The 23,392-nt window shown below is 34.1% G+C and overlaps 1 protein-coding gene across 1 annotated transcript in view; it reads right to left on the bottom strand.

Moving 5' to 3' along the window:
• Nucleotides 1-186: 186 nt before the first annotated feature.
• Nucleotides 187-23,392, bottom strand: part of LOC134844119 (ATP-binding cassette sub-family B member 6-like) — a 79,544-nt gene continuing 56,338 nt past the window's right edge. Inside the window, 1 exon segment of the mRNA XM_063860618.1 lies at nucleotides 187-513. Within this exon segment, the coding sequence (XP_063716688.1) occupies nucleotides 235-513 (279 nt within the window). The 3' untranslated portion in view covers nucleotides 187-234.

Here is a 23,392-nt window from a genome sequence, read left to right as displayed (position 1 = left end):
GAATAGGTTTCTGCATTCAAGTGTGATTGAAGTTTAACTGCTTGAGAGTAAGAAAAGACAGAAAAAAAGACACACAGAAGATTGATTTTATCTGAAATTGAATCATGTTTTCATTAGTTCCATACAATTTAAAGAGGCAACAAATTTAGTTCGAAAAAATCTTGGAAGTATTTTGCAAATGTTTGCCAAGATTCGCTAGGTTTTCTTTCAACGATTAAAATTAGTTCACAGTGTTCACAGTTTCTGGTCCTCGTCAGCGCTAGCTTGTTGGTTCCACATCTCAGAATAGACACTTCCAGTAGTGCCTATGAGCTCCTGGTGAGTCCCTCTCTCGACTATGACCCCATCCTTGAGGACCATGATCATGTCCGCATTGACCACAGTGGACAGTCTGTGGGCCACTACCAGAGTAGTCCTGTCTTTGCTGACGTCATCAAGTGCACTCTGGATGTTCCTCTCGGTCTGTGTGTCCAGGGAAGAAGTTGCCTCATCCAACAAGATGATTTTGGGAGCCTTGAAAAAGCGCGCATAGTTATCGTACACTACAAGTTTTACTTGTTGTTTTTTAAACTCAAAAAATGAAAAGCCACTAAACGAAAAGCCAGTAAAGGACCATTATCGGAAAGTAATGAAGTAAGCATTTTGAAATGAAACCGGAAATTCTAGTCATGTTATTGCAGTGGCCTTGAATTGCCGACCACAACAGTAGCTTTACACCTCAACGTCTATGTCTCGGTGCTACATCATTCAATGTATTTTGCTTACAGACTAATTTTTTCATATTAAAGACATATTCATAGTCTCTAATTTAGCAAAATTGTAGCAGTTCTTACTTAATGATGACTCTCTCTCACTGACGAAATGATTGTCCTCTTGTGGTACCGGCTGCAGGCCAAATTGTGACTACTTAAAGCGATGATATAATAAGAACTATCCGAATTTATATTAAAAAAAATTATAAAAAAATAAGTATTTGGCTCGCCTCGTGTATAATTGTCGTTCCTGCGATTCGCAGAGGATTTATGAAAAATTTTGCAGCCTGTCTAACCATAACCCTTTTTTCTTATTTCCCCACATTCCAGACTGAGTTTTTTGAGCGAAGCACTTTTTTTTGTCCTTCAAGGTCGTTTTTTTATTCTAGTATGTTTACGTGGTGCCGCTATTGCAGCCGAAATCGGTCAGGCTGTGGTAGTCCTGAAGCTGGAGATCAAGCGAGAGCTCGGCCTCACACAGTATGTTTGCCATAGCGGGGGATCGATTAAACGATTACGCTAAGTGCCTCTTAAAGACAATTTGCACAAAACATGTTGCTCAATGCCGAAAAAATTGTTCACTTTTTTTTCCGAATTATTTTCAAATTGTCCAAGTAGTAATTCTGCATGAACTTTTTGTCCTAGGCGTGGAGCGTGGTGGTGGCTGGGAGACTTTTTATTATTGTGAAACTGAAGCGAGCTTCAATTTCACAATAGAACACATTCGAGAAAACTTTTCTCGATGCCAATAAACTTGGTCTGATTGTTTTTTCTATTTTTTTGTCTGTAAAAAACTGTCCAACTGGGAGTTCTGCGGAAACATTTTAAGTGAGCGCGAGGAACATGGTGGTGATTGGGTGGCAAAAAATATTGTTAAACGAAACGATCTTCATGTTCACAAAACAGCATTCCCTAAACAACGTTTGTCGATGCCAAAAAGTTTAGTCTGATGATTTTTTAAACCAAATTTTGTCGACAATTATTGCAAACTGCCGAACAGTAATCGAATTTCCTTTTCACAGTGCAACTTGTCACAATTTTCACAAAAGAACAGCGAGCTTAATTTTCACAAAAAAAATGCCTGGAAAAACTTTCTCGATGCCTAGAAGTTTGGTCTGATTTGTTTTTTTTTCTGAAATAATTTCAAAATGTCCAAGTAGTAATTCTGCATGAGCACAAGTGTTTTTGGCTACTCATTTCAGGTGAGCGCAAGGAAAGTGGTGGTGGTTGAGAAATATGTTATATTGAGAGAACGAAGCGAGCTTTGTTTTACAAAAAAAACATGCCCAAAAAACTTTTTTCTGGATGCCTGAAAACTTGGTCTAATTTTTCAATTTTTTTTTAGTGAAACTACTTCAAATTGTCCGAGTAGTAATACATAATTAATTTTTTGTGCTACTCGATTTTGGATGAGCGCGAGGAACGTGGTGCGTGGTTGGGATACACGTACTACTGTGAAACCAAAGCGTCATTCCTGTTCACAGTAGAAGATGAACAAAAACACATTCTTCGATGCCTAAAAAAGTGGTGAGATTCTTTTTCCTGTTTTTTCCTAAGTGATTTCGAATTGTCCAAGTAGTATTTCTGCGAAAACTTTTTGTGCTAATAGTTTCAAGTGAACGCGAAGAAAGTGTTGGTGGTTGAGAAACAGGCTATATTGAAAAAACGAAGCGAGCTTCATTCGCACAAAAGAACACGTCCGAAAACTTTTTTCTGGATGCCTTAAAACTTGGTCCGTTTTTTATGAAAAAAAAATTCTGAAATTACTTCAAATTGTCCGAGTAGTAAAACATCATGATTTTTTGTGCTATTCGATTCTGGTGAGCGCGAGGAACCTGATCGTGGTTGGGAAGCACCTAGTACTGTAAAACCGAAGCGACATTTCTTTCCACAATAGATGATGACCAGAAACACTTTTTCCAATGCCTCAAAAATTTGGTGTGATTGTTTCCCTTTTTAAAAGTTATTTCGAATTGTCCGAGTTTTAACCCTGCGAAAACTTTTTGTGCTAATCGGTTCAGGTGAGCATGAGGAACGTGGTGGGGCTTGGGATACAAATAATTTTGTGAAAACAAAACGAGCTGTATCTTCACAACAGAATATGTCCAAAAAACTTTTCTCACTACCGACAAAAATGGTCTAATTTTTTTCTGTTTTTTTTTCTAAAGTTAATGCATAATGTCCAAATCATAGTTTTGGGCAGTTTTTTTGTGCTACTCGATTCTGGTGAGCACGAGGAACGTAGTTGTGGTCGAGAGACATATTATGTTGTTAAAACGATGCACGCTTCATTTTCACGATAAAACAGGTCCAAAAAATTGTTTCTCGATGCTGGCAACTTCGGTCTGCTTTTTTTTTCTTCATTTTTTCCCCAAATAATCAATTGTTTTTTTTCTGTGTGAGCCTCTTGTGCCAGTTGTTTTGGGTAAGCACGAAGAAAGTGGTAAGAGTTGGAGGACAACTTTTTTTGTGAAACAAAATAGCTGCTTTTTCAAAGAAAAATTATTTTCGCAACATAGTTTTTCGACAACGACAAGTTTGGTTTTTTTTTGTAATTACCTCAAGCTGTCCAAATCATAATTCTGCGTAAAATTACCGCGATACGTTGTTCAGGAGAGCGCAGGGAACCAAGTAGTGATTGGGGGACATGTTCTATTGTGAAAACTGAATGATTTTTCACACCAGAACAAATCTTTAAAAGATTTCACGGTCTTGAGAAAATTGCCTGATTTTTTTTTCTGAAAATTATTCAAACTGTAAATTTAATATTTCTGCGTGAGCCTTTTAAACTACTTGTTGTGGGTGAGCACGAGGAATGTGGTAGTGGTTGGCACACAAGTTCTGTTGTGAAAACTCAGCGCGCTGCATCTTCACAACAAAATATGTCCGAAAAATTATACTCAATTCAGGCGAAATTGGTCTGATTTTTTTCTTTTTTCTTGAAATTTTTTGCTTATTAATCAGTAAATATATTTGCGTACACTTCTTGTGCTCCTCGTTTGCGTACACAACAAAGCGATCTTCTTTTTCACAAAAAAGCATTGCCAAAACAATGTTTGCCGAAACCAGAAAATTTAGTTTGATGTTTTTTCCCCAGTTTTTATCTAAAATTGTTTCACGCTGTCGGAAAAATTGGTTTGGTTTTTCCACTTTTTCTAAATTTACTTCAAATTATCTAAATGGTATTTCTGCGTGAGTCTTTTGTGCTTCTTGTTAGGGTGAGCGCGATAAACGTAGCGGTAGTTGAAGAATATGTTGTATTATCAGAACGAAAAGAGATTCGTTTTCACAACAGAACCTGCCCGTAAAATGTTTCTCAAAAAAATGTGAACATGCGCGTAAAATCTGATCATTTTGTGACATTTGTTAGGAGTGAGCGCGAGGAACGTGGTGGTATCTGGAGGACATCTTCTTTTGTGAAAACGAAGCAAGCTTCATTTTCGCGATAGAACATGTCCGGAAAAACGTCGATGCCTAAAAAACATTGGTCAGTTTTTTGTTTCATTTTTTTCTGAATTGGTTTCGAAGTGTCGAAATATTAGTTCTGCGTAAAAGTTTTTTTGCGCTCTTTGTTTCTGGTGAGCGCGGGAAACGCAGTGATGGTTGGGGGACAAATTCTATTGTGAAAACGAAGCGAATTTCAGTAACAAAAAAAACTGTGGGGATATATTAGCGATTTTCAAATCGCAATAGAAGAGCGATTTGAAAAAGAGCGCTCAAAAGGGAATTGTGGGCCTTCGTTATATACTCAAAATGAATTAATTGTCAAAAAATAATAATCAATCATAAAAGATGATTTTGGCTTTTCGGTTAAATCGATTATAATGAGTTAGGACTGGAGTGTAACTCATAGAGTAATTTCGGATAGGGTACACCGTCTGCTCGTCACGCTATCTTATTTTCGGCCGGATAGATTCGTGCAACTTCTTAGTCTAATACCGATCCTAATCTTACTCTTATACTATCTAGTCTCAGGTTGTTTAACTAGTCTCTGCTAGGCTCAATAGATCTAGGGTATACTGGTTTATTGCGGCTGCTGAAGTGCTCGGGAGAGTCCGACTAATTTCTAAGTTAAATTCAAATCTCTCTGGTGCTGAAATTACAAGTAACTTCAGCACTTACAAATAAGTGGGTTGTTAGTTAGATGGATCATGATTGGTTAATATTAAATACTTTACATTGGTAAAACATTTAATTTATCCAATCATAAAATATAGTTTAGATCAGGTTCCACCCATCCGGGTTTTACAGAGTTTTTTAGAACAGTTCTTTTGTAGTTCAAGGATGGATGATGGACGTTGGTATTTGGCGAACATCATTTTTCTTTTGTTTCCTTTTTGTTAAGGAAGTTCCAGGGATCTGGAATTGAGGACACAAGACGTTGTGTTCTTCTTGTGACAACGACTGAGTCTCTGCAACAGCATCAATTCTGGTTTCAGAATGGTTGGCTATGTCAGGTTTTTCTGTTCTTCGGAGAGAACTTCTTTTGTGTTTGATCTAGCTCGGGAATGGCGTGGAGATTGTGCGTGGAGGGGATGCCTGGTTACTCGGATCTGTACGTATACTTGAACATCGAGGTGGTCATTGGTCTAGTTCAATGAAGTCCTTTTCTGCGAGGTCAAGTCGTACTCTAAATCCTTTGAGTTGTGATTGTGAGCGGCATATCGATTATAGTTGGTCATTCTCTCTCGAGTGTAGTGAGGTCGTCTTGTCTTTTGATGTTCGTCCTTGGTGTTGTATTCTGATCTATATATTGCATCATGTGATTTTACATTTTATAAAACTTTTATTAATTTAATATTTTTTAATTATGATTTTAGTTAGTTGTTTTCACAAAAGCTTTTTGTTTTAGTTCGGTTATTTTGAAGAGTTACTCACCCTTGAGTAGCTCTTATTAAAAATAAAGGTGTGGTCACAAAGCGTGGATGTAGCACGGTGGGTTAGGCCGGCTATAGAGCATGCTCAGGACGTCCTTTCCTGGTGGGTTAGGCCAGGTGTGGGAGTATGATTTCATGCGGTTTTTATGAGGGGTCCTGTTATGTGACAACATTTTATGTTGGGTTTGTTGTGGTTTTACTTATGTTTTGTTGGTTATGTACTTTTTCCAAAAAGCAAATTGTTTGTGGTATGGGTTTGTCTTTTGACTTTTTTGTGTTTTATTATTTCTTTCTAAGACTTTGTAATAGTCTTCAAAAGAATAAATTATCCAGTTTTAAACTGGGTTAATCCGGTTTGGGTACCGTTGGTTTCCTTTTCTTAGTCATGCTGTTATTTTATGATTTGTGGTATTTAGTAAGCTGCGTTGGTTAGTTTTGTTTAGTATATGATTCCTTTCCAACCGGGTTAAAGGAAAGTTTGAAACTTGTTATTATTTGTTAGAGTTGTTGAGTGTGAAAACTTGAAACTGAAATTCATTATTTTAAACAATTCTTCGTGGGCGAGCTGTGCGAGTGTGGATAGAATTTCTGTGCGAATGAATGAAAATATCAAAAGGTTAGTACTGCAATTGCATTTTATTAATTTACTGCATAGAATTTGGAAATTTACTGCTAGTAATGGGGGAATTTTAAGATACAAATTTTCATCATATGTAGATTTACTGCTTTTAGGGGAAAATTTTATAAATTAATTTACTGCATTGGTATTATATTTATTTAATTGTTGGTGCAAAAGTTAAATAGGGTTTTAAATAGTTTTGAAGAAGTTTGCTATTTTTTATTTTTCTTTTGTGAATTTTTCAGATGATTGAAGATGAAGGCTAAAAATCTAAAGAAAACATGAATAAGGAATGGTGAGTTTTTCAATATTTTAATTAGTTAGTAATATTCATTTAGTTCATACTTACCTGTTAGTCGTCGGGGAAAAAACCGTGGGGGAAGATATCGTGAATTAGTTCTGAAGTTGTTAGTAGTTTAGCTAAGATGCGGATGATATTTTTAGTTTGAAGTAGTGGCCAAAGCAATTGAAGTGCCTTAATAGTGGTTAGTTCTTCAGTGCCTACTGCAAACTCATAAGGTGTGTTTTGGATTAAGTTATATAACTTGTGGTTAAATTTAGTGTTGTGGATGAATTCTAAAATGGGGATTTCTATAGGCTGTACAAACTCGTGCGGGATAAGGAAGGGTCGGGATTCTTCTGCGTTGAAGGTCTTGGTGATGGGGCAGAAAATATACATTTGGGTTATGGGGTCATAATTACGAAGAATACCATGAAGGTTAGTATTTTTAATACAATATGTGAAATTTAGGAAATACGGTGAAGTGTATTTTGAATTGATGAATTGAAAGCGATGGTGTGGTTGTCTAGAGGGTGTGTGGAGGTCAAAGTGATTTTGGATGAAACGATAGTAACTGTATGTATGTGTTTGTTTAGTTCGCAACATAATATCGTGTGAGCAGTGTAAATCTCTTTCGTGTGGTGCAAGGAAATGAAAGGTTAGTGAAAAGATTTGGAAGCGTTCTTTAAAACTTTCGTACGCTTGTGTGCTTGTTAGTGCTTCTGAAATAATGTGATCAAACTTTCGGTCGAAGATGTTTAGTGTAAATACATATGGTGTCTTGATGAAAAATTTCTCGGTGATTTGTGGGTTAGCGAAGCGATCGTCGTCTAAGAATTGATCTTGGTTAGCTCTGATGATGTTGTGATCATAGTATTCTAGTGTGTATTCGTTAGCTCTAGGTGCAGTGTGTATTTTTAGTGATTTTTTATATCCAACGTAAGTAAATTGTCTAGCGGTGAGTGGTGTAGTTAGTCGATATAGCATGTCTTTGTTTCGGTCTATATCAATGGATGTGTTAGTTAAAGGTAAGCAAAGAGGGTTAGTGAAATGATAGTATGAGGTCCAAGAGAGAGTGGGCATTAAAACGTATTCGTCTACAAAGTTGCGTGTTTCGTTAGCGTCATGAGGGGTGTTTAAGGTGTATTGTGGAAATGAGGGTAAAGTGATGGCTAAAAATTCTCTAGTGTTAGTATGTTGGGGGTGGTTGATGTATTCTCGGGCTGTTCCTGGTTTTGCTGGGAAAGGATGGTTGGGGAACTTTCTTTTAAAAGTGCGATAAGCTCTATTAGTGTTGAGTGAGGATTCAGTTGATGTGGATGATGGTGCTAATGATTCGGTATAATTTGAAGAGGGTGTAGGGGGATTGGATGAATTTGTAGTGGAGGAGATTTGGTTTATGGTCGGGGTGTTAAGGTGGTAGGGTTGTTGTTGGAGGGTAATAAAATTGTCTAGCTCTGGGGAGATTCGGGGGGTGTCTGAAGATGATTGGTCAGAATGGTATGAGGAGTAGGTTGGGGTAACTTGGGAAGCATAAGAGGGTGTAGGAGTGATTGGGTCAGGGTTATTTGATAATATGGGTTGAAAAGGAGGTTGAGAAAAATGAGAAGGGTTATGAAAATTATTGGATGGAGATGGTTCTGAGTCGGCAAATTCGTCGGGGGTTTCAATATTCGGGTTATTTAGCTGTGAAATGGAGTATAAAACTGAAATTTGTGAGTTAGTGTCGGAATTCATGCCTGATGTTACATTGCTAGATGGAAAATCGGGTGGCGGAAAAGCAAAAAGTGGTATTATTGGGATTGAAGAGGTAAGGTTGGTTGGATGGGAATTTGATCGATGGAGTGATCCAAGTTGGCGGCTCATCGTGGGCTAAAAAAATTATTATTTTGAGATTGAAAAGCGGTGGTATGGGGCTGTTCAATAATTTGTTCATAAGTATTATCATCTTGTGATGGATGTGTCATTATATGTTGGACGGGACTTTGTGATGTGGTGAGTCGAAAATTTGGATTATGTGTGATTGCTAAATTTCTAAAATTTCGCGGGGCTAGGGATAGTGGATGGTTATTTGGTAGGGGTGGTAATTGTGGTGCCGTTGGCTGTGTGTCGACATTGTTATGTTCTTCGTCGTATGTATTTTGTCGTGTTGTTATTTTTGTGTTATATTCTTTTATTTGTGCGTCTAAAAGAATTTTGTTTATAGATGTGGAAAAAATTCCAAAAAATCCTGCAAAGAGTATGCGTGCTACGCTTGCTTGTCTGTTTACTTGTGTGTGTATAGCACATGTATTGTAGATTCCTTTTAAGAGTGAGAAAAGAAATCCAATAAAGTTAAACATTGCGTATAAAATAGTCAATTTTTCTAAGATGTAGTAGGGCCATCCTAGAAAATCTAGGATCTCATTTTTGAGTGTAACAAAGCTAAAAATGTTAATTGGTGATATATCTTGGGGACGGTATTTTTCGCCGTTTAGATATATATAATCTTTTATGTCTTTAAAATATCCGCTATAGTCTTGCGTGTAGATATCGGCAAATCCTGCGGTTTCTGCAAGTTTGCGTAAGTTTTGGTCTATTGATTGTCTTTGTATAGTGTCCATTTGTGTTAATAATTCTTGGAATTGTTGTGTTCTAATGTGATGTTGAATATCTGATTTTGAATAGATTCCTATTGATTGTAAGTCTATATTTGGGTTTCGAGCAATAGCGCGAATGCTTTCTGGTGAAAATTTTTTGAGTGATTGCATTAATGTGGGATATGGAGTGAGAAGATAATATTTGTTTTCATCAGGGTTTAGTTGTACTACATTGTGGCTATTTTCTGATCCACATGGGACTGCGGTATCCCAGAAATATGTTCTTCGTGAAAGTGTATCCACGAAATGTACTTTATTCTTATAAAAGATAGGAATTCTTTTATAACATCGTTTATCTTCAAAAACGTATAGTGGTGATACTTTTTTAGTACAAGTATAAAACCATAAGATGTTTCCTTCGTAGTCTAAAAAATTTGATCTATTTCCTGATAATAAGTATCCTGCGTAGGGTATTTTTAATACTGCTAGTGCAAGTGATTGTAGTATTTGTGTTCGTTCTAATTCGCATAGTTGATGTAGTGTTTCTAATTCAGAGAGTGACATTTCTTGAAAAATGCGGCTAATTGTATAGTCTAGTTTCATATCCAAATGAATATCATAGTGGATATTACCAAAATATGTAGTATTCATTAGTGATAATTCTTGTAAGCGTGTGCTTCTGGTGTCATAAGGTTTTAGATGTCCACCAGGTTGTCCGTTGCTTTTTTCAAAATTAACTGGTATATAGGATGTTCCTTCGTTTAGAGGATGACCTGTGGCGTATGGGTCGATTTTTACTTTACCAGTGGTCATGTCGAATCCTTTTTCATATTCAACTAATATTTCAGAGTATTGTGTTCTGTGAAGTGGATTCCTGTATTTACATGCAAGTTCTGTTTCTTGATATATTTGAAAACGTGTCAATTTATTTTCTATATTGTCTATGTTTCGAAAATCGGAACTTAGTTTGCGTAATGGATGGACTTGTTCATATGGAATTGATTGTATGAAATATTTTTCGTGAAATTTTATCATACGAGCGTGTATTTTTGCTACTTGAAATGTTGTACATGTGTCTTCGGGGAACCAAACAATTGTTGCTTGTGTTCTCGTTGTAGGGTCGCAATATCCTTGATCATTTTTACAAGGTAGTCGGATTCCTTGATAGATCATTGTATTATCAGATAAATCTCGTGTGAGTTGTATTTTTTCGAGTTGTATTTTCCAATCGAAAAACATTATTTCTTGGTATCCTTTATTTTTTGTGTCTGCTTTGCAGTTTGATGGGTTATTTATACCAATGTGTGGTATCCAGTGTTTATCATGTAGGTCATAGGTTAATCGTCCGTGTGCGCCGTTATACGGGTATTTTTCGTCTAGTCTTATATGTCCTTGGTGTCTTTCAAGTTGTGATTGATGTACAGAGTCTGAAAAAACTTGAAAATTAACTAATTTTCTTTGGGAGTTTTTATTTTTTGTGATGTTTAGTCTAAGTAATTCATTTTTACAATCGTCGGGATTGAGATGTAAAAGACGTTCTATATTACTTTGGTAGAATGATTCATGGTCAAGTCGGTTTTTGTTTCCGTTCGAGACTTGTGAACAATGTACTTTCTTTTCGGAAAATGTTGCTGTGAATTTATAACCTGTAACTGTTGTTGCTCGGGCTTTTGAATAGAGTGTTGCTATTATATCTGTGGTTTCTATAGCTTGTGGTTCTGTTTCACATTGTGATACCTGATTGATTGCATATTTATGTAGTGTTTTTTGTTCATTTTCTTCGCAATCGTAATGTGTTACTAATAAATCTTGTGGTCCTGTACGAGGGGAAGGGTTTATATTTTGATTTGAGGTTATTAGAAAAAGGGTTTGGAGAAAAATTAATAATTTTAGAATATACATGTGTATGATAATCCTGAGTATGGATTATAAAATGTAATGTAACCAATTGTGTTTTTAGTGTATCTGTCGTATTTGTATATTACTTCAGTAGTTATAAACGGTGGTGGTAGTGATTGAGCTGTTATGTTAGGTGGATTTAATGGGTAGGGATGTTGGGTAATATTATTTAACTTAACTGTGATTTCAAATTTTAATTGTAAACTGTTTTGTTGGAGTATTTGAATATTGTGATCACGGATATCGTTGTGAATATCTTGGCGATATTGTAATCTATTAAGTGCCCAGTTATGAAGGCGGTTACTTTCTTGATGTTGTCCAAATAGTGGTGGAGGTGCTGTGAATGTATTCCAATCTAATCTTAAAGGAATATTTATTGATGATTGTTCTCGATATCTGGCGTCGAGATTATTTGGAAAATTTAAGTTAAAGGGTAGTGGTGAAAATTGACTTATTGATGGTGTTGATGGTAGTGATAATGTTTCTGGTAGTGATGAGGATGTTGTTGTATCCGTAGAAATATCTATGGGGTCATTGACTAAATTTGGTTCACCTTGTGTGAATGAATTTGTAGTCCAATATGGCAGTCGTGATGTTAGGTTTGGGGGGTTAAAGGGATTTTCACGTATCTGTTCAGATGTTGGTGTTGAACCTAAGTAGTCTGAAGGTAGACTTGAAGTGCTTCGTTGTGAAAAAAGTGTAGGAGTTTCTGGTGTGATACCAGTGGTGTTTTCTGGAGTGGTTTGTGTTGGGGATTGAGGTATATCAAAATGAACTCGGGGAGTTTGAAAATTTCTATTTCGTCGAGGATGTATAATTTGTCTATTTATTTCTGCTGTGTTTTGGTTTTGACTAAGGTTTCGTATTCTACTTAGTTCTTGTGGTAGTGTTGGGTAAAGATTATATGTTGGTTCACTTAGGGATGCTTGTCGTTGAACTGGTTCTAGTGGTTCAGATAAACGAGCGTGCCTTTCTTCAAAGGTGTATGGATTGTCTTGAAAAGAAATTCGTGTAGATGTTTGAGGGTTTTGAGTAGTTGAAGGTGGTGTTGGATTATCTTGGGATGATGTCGGTGAAGACTGATTCTGTGACTGTTGGGTAGCAATTTTTGATGGATTTTTAAATTGTTACTTTAGTGAGAGGGTTTATGTTTATTATAATATTCTTCTAAAAAAAGAATTAGAAAAATTGTTGCTAGGGCAAATGTAATGATTGCTTTCTTTATACATTTACATATTGTCAAAATGAGGGATGATAGAAATGTTATGAAAATTACAAACAATAAAAAAATATCAGTTCTACTGAAAATTGTTCGTATCATTTAGACAAGTTGTTAAAATCGTACCTGTGGATATATTCAAGGGTTTTGGAAAGTTGGAGGAATAGTTCAATTATTGTGTAGAAAATTAAAAAAATGTTACAAAAAATTATTATGATTATTAGAAAAGATTCGATGATATCAAAAAGAAAGATTATAAAGACTTGAAGTATTGAAAAAAAATGTTTAAAATTGATAAATATTTGAGCGACTGTTTGAGAGAAAAGCATTTAAGAAATGATCTCTTTGTCGAATATTTTTTGCTGTTTGAGGCGATTTTCTAGTGTGGTCGAATTATTTATTAGTTTTTTGACAAGTGGGTTGAGTTTCGTAAAAAATTGTTGGGGGCAATTTTCATGGTGACTGGGAGGTCGTCTTTTTCTTTATTTTTGTTTGTCAAATGATCCGGGGTATGGTGAGATTTTTATACTTTAGGCTAATTAAAATCTTCATTTTGTGACTTTAGGCTAAGTTATCAAATTTGTTTTGGGGGTATTCGTGGTCTGAGTTGGGGAAATATTGTTGATCTTTGGGTTATTAGATAAGGGAGGGGTACGGTATTATGGTGATATTTATTTTAGCTGTCAAGTTGGAGTGGTTTGCTTATTTTTGACCTGGAGGTTGTAAAGTTATAGTTAGAGATGTGCCTGGAGTTCTAGATTATTCGTCTAATTGATCTTAGTTTGAGTTAGAGAAAGTGGCGGATTGGATGAATCCTATTGGTCTATTTTGAACTAGAATTATTGCGTACTTGTGAGCATGTTATTTTGAAAAATGGAAATGAAAAATGTTACGGAGGTTTCAAGATTGTGAAGTATAAAATTTTAAAATTACTTTTTAAATTCTACTTTCTTTAATATTTTAGATTGGGGGATGAACATTTTGTAGTTTTTACGTGGTTGATTTCGGAGTCTTGTTGTCTTTCTATGTTCTGATTTGTCTATTTCTTCTTGGGGTATTATTTGTTCTGTCATTTTTCTATTTTTTCTTTGTTTTGGAGATTCTTTATGGTTTTGTGTATTGTTTTTGGTAGCGATTGGTTTTGTGTTTTGATTTTCGGTGGGGTTATCATTTTGTTCTGTGTTTTTCAGATGTGGTTCGTTTTGAATAATTTTTAATCCTGTGAAAGAATATAATTGGGTTAATTCGCGGAGTGCGTATTCTTTTGGGTAATAAGGTAATAGGTTGTTTCGATGCTGAACGATTTCTTTTTTGTTTGAGTCGATAATTTTATATGTGACATCTGTGGGTTTTGCAATTATTTGATAGGGTCCTTTTCGGAGGGGTTGTAATTTTTTAGAAATTCCTTTTTGAGTATTAAAATTAGGTATTAAAACAAATGTTCCAATTTTTAAATCGGAAGCTGGTGTAAAACGTGAATTGATTTGTTCATTTATGTTTTGTCTTTGTAATAACTTTTTCGTTATTTTTTGGTAAATTTCATTGTGTTTCTTATCTCTATTTAAAATCCATTCGGTGTGTGTACCGGAGGCTAATTTAAGGATTTGTGGGTGATGAAAATGATCTTCATCGTGCGTATGTAATGGTAGGTTATAACAAATTGAGTCTTTATTTGGTTGACAATAACCTTGTGCGTTTTTATGGGAATTTGCTGTAAACATTATTGGTTTGCGTGGCTTTTGGTTGAAAACCATTTCGTATGGTGACATTCCTAAAGTTGTCGTGATTTGTGAATTATATGCTAATGGAAATAATTTTACATCTGCTGACCATTCGGTATATTTGGTATCATTTCCGTTGATGATACATCTAAGATATTCTTGTAGTGAACGGTTCATACCTTCGACTAAGCCGTTTGTCCAAGGTGCATGAGATGTACGTGGTTTGTGTTTAATGTTGTATAAATGACATAGTGTTATTATTTCATTATTTATGAATTCTGTACCATTGTCTGTGACTAAAATTTCTGGTAGTCCAAATTTTGCTATCCAGTGTTCATAAAGTGTTGTGTATGCGTAATAAGCGTTACAATGTGGTACTGGGTTAAGTGCTACATAATGTGTAAATGCGTCAACAATTACCATAATGTAGGAGTTTCCTTCTGATGAGGGTGAAATTGGTCCTTTAGTATCAAATGAGATACGATGATTAAAGTATAAACTTTGTCCTTTAAAATCTTGTTTTTGTGCTATTTGTTTTTGATTTGGGTAAGGTTTATTTAATTGACATACTATACAATCGTTGCATAGTACTTTTATCCAAATTGGTGCATTTGGGAAGTAAAAATTTTGTATAAAATTTGAATATGTTTTCTCTGATCCAGAGTGTCCTTTAATGTTTTGTGTATGTGAAATATTAAAAGCTATAAGAATCATACTTATAGGGAGACAGGGAACTGTAGATTCATTAAGGTTGTACTCTAAAAGGTCTGTATTTTCGTTAATTGTTGTATTGTTAAACTTGCGAAAGTATCGGAGGAGTGTTTTGTTTCCTAGAATGGTTGAATCTGCTTTGATAGGTTTAGTTTTATATTTGTGCCATGATTTTAGTTGTCGAATTACTGGGTCAAGGTTTTGATATTGTTTCAGTGTTGAAATTGTAATTGTTTCTGTTGGGGGGAGAAAAATGTTTTCGATTTCTAATTTAGATAATGGTATTGTATCAAGTGGGTCGTGAAGGTCAAAAACTTGATTTATTGTGTATTTTGAATCATTTGTTTGTGGTCCTGATAAATTTATTTTATCAGTTAAATCTTCTTTTTCAATTAGTGGAAAATGGTCTTTTTTAGGTAGGTGTTGTTTTGTTCGTTTTTGTTGGGTGTTATTTTTTATCCATTGAGAATATGGAATTGGTTTAAAAGTTGATGTTCCAAGTAGGTCAACTTCATAATGATTATTTTGACAATCTAAATAAAGTGGGAAATGTTGTAAATTATTTATTTGTGATTGTTCAATATCAGTTTTTACTGCATATTTGCATTCTAATCGAGGTGATGTTTCGTTTTCTGCAAGGTAGAATTTTATATTTTTGGGTATTTCAACTGTTGTTTTTCGTGTAAGTAATTCAGGTGGTGTATTTCGACTTAAGGTGTCTGGTAATGCAAGATTTTTTCCTGCAGTCCAAACTATATGTAAGTTTGGAAATTTCATTAGAATTAGTTGAAATCTGTAAACTCGGTGGTTTGGGTTAGATTTCTGTGTAAAAAGAAAGATGATTGGTTTGTGGTCTGTGAACAAAACTGTGGGATGTTTTGATCCAAGTATCAGAAATTCATATTCTGTAAGTGTATATATTATGGCTGTACATTCTCTCATTAGAGTTGAGAGTCGTAGCTCTGCTTGAGTGAATAATCGAGAATTTGCTGATATGAGGTTCATTTTATTTGTACCATTATGTGATTGTAATAATGCTGCGCCGATGCCAAAGTTCGAAGCATCGCACATTGCATAAAATGGTTGATCAGGGTCTGGAATTGTGTTTGAAATTTGTTCAGTTAAAAGTTTCTTTATTTCTTCGAATCGTGTTTGATGTTCTGTATTCCATTCAAAGTTGTTTTGTTGTCTAAGGATGTTATAAAATGGTCGTAGGTATAATTGCATTTTATAAACATATTTACTTAAAAAGTTTAACATTCCAAGGAACTCTTGGATTTTCTTTTTATTTGTTGGTGGTTGAAGTTTTTGAATAGCGTCAATGCGTGATTTCAGTGGAGTGATTGTTTTTCTTTCTATATTATGTCCTAAGAATTTAACTCTAGTCAAAAAGAAGTGTGATTTATCGGGGGCGGCCTTCAGATTTTCGTTCTGAAGTATTTGGTGATATGTTTCTAAAACTTTGAACATTTCGTCTTTTGTTTGTGATTGCATAAAAACATCGTCTAAATAGGTGATTGCGTTTTTCTTGAGTATTAGTGGTCTAAAAATTTTGCTCATAAAGGCTGAAAATGCTGCTGGTCCTATGGATATTCCATAGAATAAGCGGTTGAATTCATATTGTTGGTTTCCGATAACAAATTGTGTTAAACGTCGTGATTGTTCATCTAGTGGCATTTGATTGTATGCACTATTCATGTCGGCGGTTGTGAAGTATTTGCCGTTTATTTTTGTTAAAATAACTTGTATTGGTTCAATGGGCCAATTACATTTTGATTCATCTATGAGTGAATTGAGGTATCTAGCATCGAGAACGATTTTTAACGATTCTCCTTTAGCTAGAATGATAACGGGGTTGATGAATGTGTTGCCTTTTGGTTGTTCTTCTTTATTAACCGGTGATATAATGTTGTATTGCTCTAAAATATCGAGTAATCTGTTTACTTTATCATGTAAGTGAATTGGTACTTTACTTGCTCTTTGTTTTTTGAAAACTGCGTCTGGTTTTAATGGGAGATGTAGTGATGAACTGATTTTGCCAACATCGAATTTTGATGTTGCATAGACTGATGAATATTGAATTAGCTGTTTGGCTAACTTTTCAAATTCGTCTTGTGTTATTTGTGAATGTTGGAAATTAAACATTGTTAAAAATTTCTGTTGGTCCTCTGTGTAGTTACTGATGTTGAATGTAGGTTTGAAATATGGAGTTTTTGTGAAATAATCCGTATTTCTGTTTTCGTTACTTATTATATTATTTATAGATAATTCTTCATTAAGAATTGTAGATTGGCAAATATCTAGTAATTGGAGTATATTATTTACGCGATAGGCTTTTTCGTGTATTGGTGATATTGTTGCGTTGGTTTCACAATATCCTAAAAGTCCTAATGGTAATGTTACTTGGTAAGGTGTGTTGTTATAGACATGTAAGGAGATGATATCTGAATTCGAATTTTTCAAATATTTTATTGAAGAGATTGTGATTTTGAAAAATTTATGAATCGGTTTGAATTCAAAATCTGACATATAAAATTTTTGTTTGTTTTGTGCTTTATCATATTGGTGAACTTGTTTGATTGAAAAATTATAGATGTTTCCTGATAGTGGTTTCAGGTGTTTTCTTTGTTGGTTAAATATCGGATAAAATTTTGAAAAGAATGGTGGTTGTTTATTCAATCTTTGAAAAAATGTTAAGGATGTTTCTTTTGTTTTTGTATATTTATCTTTGATTAATATTTTACTATTTAGTATGTTAATTGTTGGTATATACTTTGAAATAAATGGTATTCCAATGATATTATATTTAATATCGGTGATATGGAATATTTGTTTAAATGGCTTATTTAAAATTTTACTTTGTTCCATTGTTCTGGTAGGGAGGAGAAATAATTGGATTTTTCCGTAGTTTATCAATGTTGATCCTTGTGCTGTCGCTAGTTTGCTGGAGGTTTCAAGAGGTGTTAGCTTTGGGTGTAAGATTTTTATTTCATTCCATGTGGGAATGTTTATTATGTTTGATTCTGCTCCTGAATCAATTAAAAAATCTATTTCAAGGTCTGGTGGTTGAAATTCTTTATTTCTTGGGCTTTCTAAGAGAAATGGTATTGTCCAAATTTTTTCTTTGGGTTGTTCTTTTTGTATATTTTGATAAATGTGGTTTGTATTCAAGCATTTTGTTTTGGTATTTTTATTGGTTTGATTTGTAGTGTTTATCTCATTTGTTTCTTGCGTCGTTGGTGTGGAATTTATGGGTGTAGTGTAATGATTTTGAAGAATTTGTGATTGATTTTCATATATATGTGATGGAAAGGGTTGTTCATATATGACAGATTCATAGTCATTTTCGACTTTTATCATATTGATATCAAGAGTGTTTTCAGTATCACTTTCTGAATCTGATGATGTACAGTTTATTTGATTGAGTTGTAACGTATCAGTTACTGTGTCATCAATACCTGGAGGGTCTGATGTTGTTTCTGGGTTAGCTTGTACTTGATTGATTTGTCTTTGATGTTTAGGTGTACTGCTTCTGTGACGATTATTAGAGTTATTGTAGTGATTATTATTTCGGTGTGGTGATTGGGAATAATTTCGATAGCGATTATTATAACTTGGGTGTCGGTTTTGTGAATTATTTCGCGATCTGTTTTGGTAATTATTGTTTGGTCTGTTATAGTTCGATCTATTATATGAGTTATTCCTTGATCGGTTGTTCGGGTAATTCTGGTTTCGGTTGTTTGAATAACTTCTGTTTCGATTATAGGAGTAGTTTCTATTCCTATTGTATGATGAATTTCGTGATTGGTTGTTTGGATAATAGTTATTTCTTGATTGAGAATTAGATCTAGAAACAAATCGTTGTGTATTTGAATTTGATCTGGAGTAGTTATTTCGACTATTCGGTCTATTGTAGTGATTTTGTGATGAATTATACGTGTTTCTTCGTTCTGGTGATCTTCCTCTATAACTTGAGTTATATGGAGATTGATTTCTTGTATAGCTTGTATTGTTTGGGAGTGGTTTTCCTGAACTGTTGTTGCTGTATACATTTTTGTTTGGTAGGTTTTGATCTTTTTTCATGTATTGATAAAATGATTTATTTGGTTCTTTGTATTTTTGAGGTTTATTTTGACTATCTTGTTGTTTTTGTCTACATTCGGAAATACTATGTCCGTATCGTCGGCAATAATTACACCATTTTTTGAAAGATGGTTTGCCTTTAAAGTTCGGGTTCTTTTCATAAATATTGAGTATTTCAGTGATTTTTTCAACGAGATCTGTTTCTGATTCTTGTATATTATTAATATTAGTGGGAGTCGTTTCAATTTTGTTAACGTATTGTAATTTCAGATTTTCCGTTTCTTCTAATTTCATTGTGATTTCTGCTTGTTCTAGTTTGTCTACTAGTTTTCTAAAATCTAAATCGGGTTCTCGAATTGAAGAAGGATGTGATGCTCTCTTTTTTATTGCTATTTTCCTTAATTGTGGTGTTAAGGTCATCATTAAGATTTCTGTCATCTTAGTGTTTTTATAGTCATGTGTATTTAGTGAATATGCTTTTCGAACTAGTGTTTCGATTCTTACTGCTATTTGCTTGATGGTTTCGTTTGGTAATCTGCGAATTTCATTACATAAAACTCTTTGTTGTTGTTTGTTTCTTTCGGAGTCAAACATTTTTGAAAATTCTTGTGTAAATCTTTTCCAGTTTGATTTTATTTCTTGAGGTAGTACTGAAAACCATTTTTGGGCTGCGCCATCTAAGGTTGTTTGTATCAACGCTGTGCGTCGATGTATCCAGTTTTGATGTAGTGGCGTGTTAATTGGTTCAGGTCCAATATTTAAAATTAAATTTGCTGTTACTGCATTTAAGTAATCTTCTACAGAGTATTCAGGGTCTGTTCCTGTGAAAACCATTAAGGGTTTATTTGATGTTATTGATGATCCACCCATAAGGTATGGATTCATTGTCATTTGTAATGATTCAGCTGCATTTGGCATTTGAGAAAAATTTGAAAGTTGGTTTCTTGTTATTTCATGTTGTTGAAGATAATACGGGAGTGGTATTTCATTTTGCATTTGTGATGGTTGATACGAGTGTGTAGTCATTGGATTTTGTTGTTGAATTGGTTGAAAAGATTGTATATTAATTGGATTTGGTTGTTGAATTGGTTGTTGATATTGTGCATCTATTGATTGTGGAGAAAAATTTCTATGGTTTGTACGTGTTTTCTGTATTCCTTGTCTACGATATTCTTGAGTATTTGGTGCAAATATATCTGGTTGTAAGAAATCTTCATCTGAGGATAAATAATCCATTTGATAAGATGTTTGTTTTTTATTTTTATTTTGTTGAAAAAATGGGTAATTTTCACTGCGATCCTGTGGAGGATTTGGTTGAAAATTTGTGGAATTATATTGGGCCGTTGGGTTATCCCAGTTTCGAGGTTTTGTATATTGATTAAAATTTCTTTGTGGTTTATAATTTGTTTTTGATGGATGTGTATAATTATAATTATGGTCTGCAAAGTTGTTTCTAGTGAATGTTTTGCGTGTTTTTGATGGTATTGTCATGGGTTTGTATGTTTGGTAATCCATATGTGAATATTTAGGGGCAACCGAAGGTTTAACGGTTGATTGTAAGGTTACCTGTGTTTGTGAAGGATTTGTATTTCTTGGTGTTGTTAAATTTGGGCGTATTGGTGAAATACTTTGTTGTGTAGTTGTTGTGTGTACAATTTCTTCATTTATGAAGTGTGATGGTGTCTGTATATCTTGTTGAGTAAGATTCCTAGTTCCATTGAGGTTTTCATTGTGTATGACTGTAGAGTTTAAACTATTATTTTGTGTATCGGGTAAAAATGTATTATAGTTTAATGGTGTTGCATCAATTGTTAATGGTATTACTCTTACATAATCTCTTATGTAAGATATTGTACCTATTGCTTGACTTGAGATTGATTGTGGAAAGTTTATAAATACGGGATGAGACCATTCGGGGTCCCAAACATAATCTGATTGTTCTGTGATAGCTGTATCATCGTTCGAGTTTTGGGGTCTAAAATTTTTTCTTGCTTGTGCAATTAAATCAATATTGTGTGTAAAATAATCTATTATGAACCATGCTAAAATTTTTTGTAAATCGTGTTTGGTATGTTGTGAAACGTCGTCTTTCGTGAAATTTTCTTTAATGATGTTTAAATAACTAGAGAGTAGTGTGATTTCATGTCGTACTCTTAAATGTTTAGATGTTTCTGTCGGTGAGACATTTGTTAATGGGAGTTCATTTTCTAATATCGAAATATAACTATATATTAGTGCGAAAACTTCATTGGTGAAAATGGAGTTTGCTCTTTGTGAGTTATGGTATTGTATGCTTTTTATATATTCTGAAAAAACTTTTGAAAATTCTAAATCAAGGTCGTCTGTTTGAATAGTGTATGTTCTATTATTATGGTTTGGGGAAGTGAATTCTATAGAGTAGATTCCATATTGTTGTGTTATGTTGCATATATCTTTTAGATAGTGATCTATGATTTGTCTTTTGATTTTTACATCGGGGAACTCTGTTTTACATGGACTGATTCCGGGTTCAAATAAATTTACGAGTAAATTTTGACAAAATATGTGTTGTCCTCTATCAGTATCTGCATCTACTATAAAAGGAAAGATTTCATCATCATCTGGAGTTTCGTCACCTGGGGTGTGCGTTGAACTCATTTTTTCGTTCGATGACTGTTAATATGTAATTATTAATGTGTCGAATTGGTTGATTCCAGTTGTATAGATGTACTGGTTTGTGTTTATACTGCTTTTTTATTCTTCTTTTTCCTCTTTGTGATGAATTTGAAGTTGTTTCTGAGTCAGAAAAATATAATTGATCGTGTTGTGGGTAATTTTTATCTATTGATTCTTTTAGTTTGTAGAGTTCGTCTAAACTGTTGGTTTCTGATTCTGAAAATGCGTTTCGATTTTTTGAAAATCTTTTTCGTGTTATTTGTCTTTGTTTAGTGATTATTTTTCTCTTTAGTGTTTGTCGTTTTGTTCGAATGTATCCAACTGTTTGTGTATGAGGTGTGATTACAAGGTCGTATTTTTTGTTATCTATTTCACAATTGTGTAAAACGATTGTTTGTTTATTCCCTAGGTTTTTAAATGACATAAGGTTTAGGATGACGGGTGCAAAAGGTTGTTAAATGATTTCTATTTTCCTAAACTGTTAGTTCTTACGATTTTTTGGTTAGCTTAACCTGGGTCTATTTGTTTAGGGTTGGAGAGAAAAGTATATCGATTCCGAAGAATGATTTTTACTTTCTCGTGACTAGTATAAGCTAAGGTGTTAACTTACTTAATCTTACTTAGGGGTAGTGATTGTGTTCAAGGGTTGGAGAATAGTAAATCGATCCACAAGGTTCAGGTATAATTAGAACGCGAGTAGTTCGTTAGATACTATTTTAAACTTACTAAGTCTAAGATTTATCCTGGGTCTGGTAAGAGGGGGGATCAAGTGAAGGATGAATAACCGAAGTTCTTCACTGTTTATCCTAATTTGAATGATTAGTTTTGTTTAAAAATTTCTATTAGTCTTGGGTCTTTAGAAAGGGTTGGGTAGTGAATCGACGTTTGAGGTCGTTAGACACTAATTAAGTGGGTGGGGGAGAACAAAGTTGTTCTGTTTGATCCAAGGATAAGCCTTGATGATCAAATTTAAAATGTAATGAAGTAGAAAATGATTTAAGATCCAAGGATAAGCCTTGATGATCTGGTTTTAAAATTAAGTGACTTTAAGTTTTAATGAGGTTTTAAATTTGTGTAAAGGAAAGATTTAGTATTTTATGATATTAGTGAGTTGATGATTGCTGTTATGTTTTAGGTGATGAAGCTGGAACAACAGGATGATTTATGATTACTAACCATTTATTGTCATGCTACTAATTTTTATTTTTATTTTCCAATAAATATTTTTCAAACATGTTTTGTATAATACTGCAGAATTTTAGGAAAACGATCTTAGATCTTTTTATCAATCGTTATTGTATAATATTAATTTTGTTTAGCGCCTGAAATGATTTTGAAGATTTACTTCAAGGTTTTATGTTTGCAAATGGAAATCTAAATTCATTGCAAGTAGTATTCGAAATATAAAAGTTTGTTCTGGCTTTTGCCGAACTATCATGTAACTATACGGCAAGTTTCTACTTTGTCGTATGTCGTCTTTGGTTCGATGTCTTCTTCCAATTCCGGGTAGTTCTATTATGGTTCGGAATATTGGCTCGGATCTATTGAGTCGGAGAGACATTTCAATTAAATTATTGTCGTATAACATTTTGTAAATGTTTTTGTCTAATTTCTAATCTAATTTTGGTTAATTCTAATCTAATAAGGTCTTGTTCGAGACTTATGGTCGCACCAGATGAGTTAGGACTGGAGTGTAACTCATAGAGTAATTTCGGATAGGGTACACCGTCTGCTCGTCACGCTATCTTATTTTCGGCCGGATAGATTCGTGCAACTTCTTAGTCTAATACCGATCCTAATCTTACTCTTATACTATCTAGTCTCAGGTTGTTTAACTAGTCTCTGCTAGGCTCAATAGATCTAGGGTATACTGGTTTATTGCGGCTGCTGAAGTGCTCGGGAGAGTCCGACTAATTTCTAAGTTAAATTCAAATCTCTCTGGTGCTGAAATTACAAGTAACTTCAGCACTTACAAATAAGTGGGTTGTTAGTTAGAT

The sequence above is a fragment of the Symsagittifera roscoffensis genome, chromosome 4 (assembly GCF_963678635.1).
Source record: "Symsagittifera roscoffensis chromosome 4, txSymRosc1.1, whole genome shotgun sequence".
Taxonomy (NCBI): domain Eukaryota; kingdom Metazoa; phylum Xenacoelomorpha; order Acoela; family Convolutidae; genus Symsagittifera; species Symsagittifera roscoffensis.
The sequence above is the reverse complement of the archived record's forward strand: the minus strand, read 5'-3'. Positions and strand labels throughout refer to the sequence as shown.